This window comes from Onychomys torridus, chromosome 7 (genome assembly GCF_903995425.1).
Source record: "Onychomys torridus chromosome 7, mOncTor1.1, whole genome shotgun sequence".
NCBI classification, from domain to species: domain Eukaryota; kingdom Metazoa; phylum Chordata; class Mammalia; order Rodentia; family Cricetidae; genus Onychomys; species Onychomys torridus.
The window spans coordinates 32,244,679-32,248,467 of record NC_050449.1 but is presented as its reverse complement, the minus strand read 5'-3'; the positions used below and the strand labels follow the sequence as shown (position 1 = coordinate 32,248,467).

The 3,789-nt window shown below is 36.4% G+C and overlaps 1 protein-coding gene across 1 annotated transcript; it reads right to left on the bottom strand.

Annotated features, from left to right (window-relative positions):
• Window positions 1–1,870: 1,870 nt before the first annotated feature.
• Window positions 1,871–2,827, bottom strand: LOC118587814 (olfactory receptor 143). The gene has a single exon (XM_036193907.1). It carries the CDS (start codon window positions 2,819–2,821, stop codon window positions 1,871–1,873), a length of 951 nt encoding a protein of 316 aa, XP_036049800.1. The 5' UTR covers window positions 2,822–2,827.
• Between the last annotated feature and the right edge of the window lie 962 nt (window positions 2,828–3,789).

The following is a 3,789-nucleotide window of genomic DNA, read 5'->3' as shown; positions in this document are numbered from 1 at the left end:
CATACCTGAGGCCTTTCATGACAATCACATCAAAAATCAAGAATTGTCAGCACTTTTAGATGATGGAATGAACTAGTTGTGTAAATATACACTGTTCCATGGTCAGATAAGCCTAATTACTTCCAGGAACTGAGCTAGGCTATTTGCTGATTTGTTTTGCTTCAGGCTATAATGCTGACTGCAATATAAAACTAAGACCACACTTTATATGCTGTGCCTATAGCTCCCATTCACTTCCTCTATTTAATCACACACTTTAATGAATTCATGAATAAAAACAACTGAAAAGACTCTAGGCATTCAGAATACCTTTGTGAAATTAAAAATGTTCAATAATCTTTTCATCATTATAATAAATAGAAATGCTTAATTCTCTAGTACCACTAACTTTTAGCAGATTGAATTAATTTTTTAAATGCATCATTTTTCTACTTCTGAAGTTCTAAGTCAAATTTCTTTTTAAAATATTATTAACATAAATTATATACTTTCAGGGCTGAAAAGATGGTTCAGCAGTTAAGAGCACTGACTGTTCTTCCAGAGGACCTGGGTTCAATTCCAAGCACCCACATAGCAGCTCACAACTGTTCATGACTCCAGTATCTGACACCATCACACAGACATGCATGCAGGCAAAATACAAGTGCACATAAAATAAAAATAAATAAATTATTTTTAAAAAATTACACTGTCATGGTTCATTAACCCCTAAGCATGATACATCGTCTATCATGCAGTCATTTTCTAAAAAGAGACATGTTCACTCCTGGAGGGAAGACAGATGCCTGTAGTACTAAGAAAGTTCACAAAGCTCATTGTCTTCACAATATGCTGCCTAAGAATATAACATCAGTATACAGAATGAGGAGGAAAACAGATTCTTCAGGGAAGCCAACTGAAAGCTGGGCTGGGATATTTACTGAGAGAGCTTAGACACTCACTATCCACACATCTGTGGGTCTCAGGGGACACTACAGAGCATATCTCCTGTCCAACACAGACAATAAGAAAGCATAATACAAGGGAAATAATAAACTGTATAAAAGTAAAACCTTACTCCCCTAACTTAAATATTTCCATTATCAATTGGAAGCTAAAATTCTAGAATAAGAACCATATCAAATAATTGCTGAAATGTTAACAATTATTTTATGCTCTCTAGTATCTTTTCATCTCTTTGAATTAATATACAGGTAATAAATGCTCCAAAGAAGGGAAAACATCAAAACTGCACAAAAAAATGAAAGAAATGAATTAGAAATAAATCATAGAATGCCAGAGATTTCATTAGCTGAGAACAAAATATAATTGGGGCCTTGAAGAGAGCTCAGGTGTTAAAAATTCTTCCTTCTTCTACAAAAGATCTGAGTTCTATTCCCTGAGTTCTATTCTATACATGGTGGCTCTCAGCTGCCTATAACTCCACCACTAGGGAATCTGACAACTCTCTGTCTCCCTCGGGCTCCTGAATGCACATGGTAAATGTGAACTCAGGAACACCCACACATACACATAAATAAATTTTGAAATAAGTGCACAATTATATTTACAAGAAAAAGTATTAAGAATTTTTATTCTCAGATAATGTAAAATGTAAAAAAGCCAACCAGGCTCTTAATCTGATATATGCAGTGGACATTCCTTCATCATAAACACATTTGAGTCTAAGGATGTCTCATATCCTCATGGTATATACCAAGCAATTTTGCATAGAGGAAGAAAAATGTTGTTACAGTATTAATTCTATGAATTCTATTGAAGGAGAAGGAGAAAGAAAAAATAATAGTATATATGTAATGTAAAAGATAAGAAAGGAGAAAGACACATCAAACTGGAATAGATGAGGCTAAAGGACTCATCAGTGGATAAATTAACTTGCAAGTCTCTTCCAGATTTTCTTCACAGCAAGCTTGACATCCTTGTTTCTGAGGCTGTAAATGAGAGGATTCAACATGGGCACCAAAAAAGTGTAAAATACAGAGAAAAATTTTCCCTGGCCCACAGTCTCAGCAGATGAAGGCTTGACATAAGCAAGCAGCCCAGATCCATAGAAGAGACTAACAGTTACAATGTGAGACCCACAAGTGCCCAAGGCTTTGGACCAACCCTTACCTGACGACATATGAAGGATATTAAAAAGGATCATACCATATGAGACTAAGATAATGAGGCTAGATAAAATGATAATTGTTCCAACAACAGCAGAACTCACAAGCTCATTGACATAGGTGCTGCTGCAGGAGAGCTGGAGGAGAGGGAAGATGTCACACATGTAGTGGTTGATGATGTTAGAATCACAAAAGCTGAGCCTGATCATAAACCCTGTGTGAACCATGGCCCCAGCAAAACCCATCAAGTAAGAACCAAACATCAGTAGACCACAGATCTTAGGGGACATGACAGTTGTGTACTGGAGGGGCTGACAGATGGCCACATAGCGATCATATGCCATGGCTGTCAGCACATAACTCTCAGAGTTCACAAAAAATAGGAAGAAAAACAGCTGAGTCATACATCCTCTGAAGGAGATGGTGTTCTTCTCTAAAACAAAACTCATCAGCATTTTGGGAGTAAAGACAAGTGAATAACAGAAATCAATGAAGGACAGGTTAAAGATAAAAAAGTACATAGGAGTCTGAAGGTTTGAGTTTAGGCAAATGAGATTCATTAAGCTCAAGTTTCCCATCACAGTGACTGTGTAGTTCACCAAGAACAGAACAAATAAGGGCAGCTGGAGCTCAGGTTGGTCTGTCAGTCCCATAAGAATGAACTCAGACACTGCAGAGTCATTTTTCATAGTCATTTGCATCATGTGCGGCATCTGCAAGAGTAAGTGTAGAAAGCAACATTAACCCATTAACCATCATTCACTCCAAGGGTACAGCTGGATATATCAGTTTCCAAGCTTGAGTAAGGAACATGGAGTCCTGAGGAATCCTTATTTTTTTTCCTTTGCCTATGTTGTGTATATCACCCCAGAAAGATGCTGGGGGATTTCAGTCTCTTTATATGAAGCAACTTTTCTTTCATTTAGTGTTTACTAAAGATTAAGAGTGGGAATAATAATGCATGCATTTTCCTCAGAATTTATGATTCATATAGATGTGGTTTTGAAGGTAAAATGTCAAGATAAAGATTATTCATTGCTCACCTTGCTTCACCTGAAGCCTTCCCTAACATTGGGATTCATGGTATCTTTCTCCAAAAAGTGCTCAGAGGGCCAAAGTTGCTAATAATGAAGCTGGCATTTGCAATATGCAGACAATGTGTCCGACTTGCCAGAAGATGTTTTATGGGGAAAATCACATGGTTGCTGTTTGAGAATTTCACAAAGATTCTTCTTTCATACAAAAAAGAAGGTGAATTTTTTATGAGTCTTCAATTTCTCAAGGTAAAGATTTTTGAGAAAATTCATTAGAAGCATAGAAAATTATTCTCTTCTTTATGATAGTCTCTATGTTGGATGAGTTCCATGAGAGATAAAATGTTGAGTTTGTGCTATAGAACTAATATCAGTCCTTAGGAGATTCAACGTTCTACTCAATTTATAAATTTCCAGAAGGAGTATCTAGTCCCCAGGGAAGAACTGTAAGTGGTCCCCTTTGTCATTCTCCATTAAGCTTTGCACAGTTCTACAATAAGAAATGTCCAGGGACATTCTCATTTGCCGTTTTTATCTCTCCTCTGATTTCAGTAATAAACTGTTGATCAAGGATTAATATTGTACAAAAATAATTGTATGAAGGGAATAGAAGTATGAATAGGCTCTCAAGTTACTAGAAATTTACA

Coding starts and splice junctions, on each gene's coding strand:
- LOC118587814 (XM_036193907.1), bottom strand. CDS start 2,821: ATGCCGCACATGATGCAAATGACTATGAAAAATGACTCTGCAGTGTCT.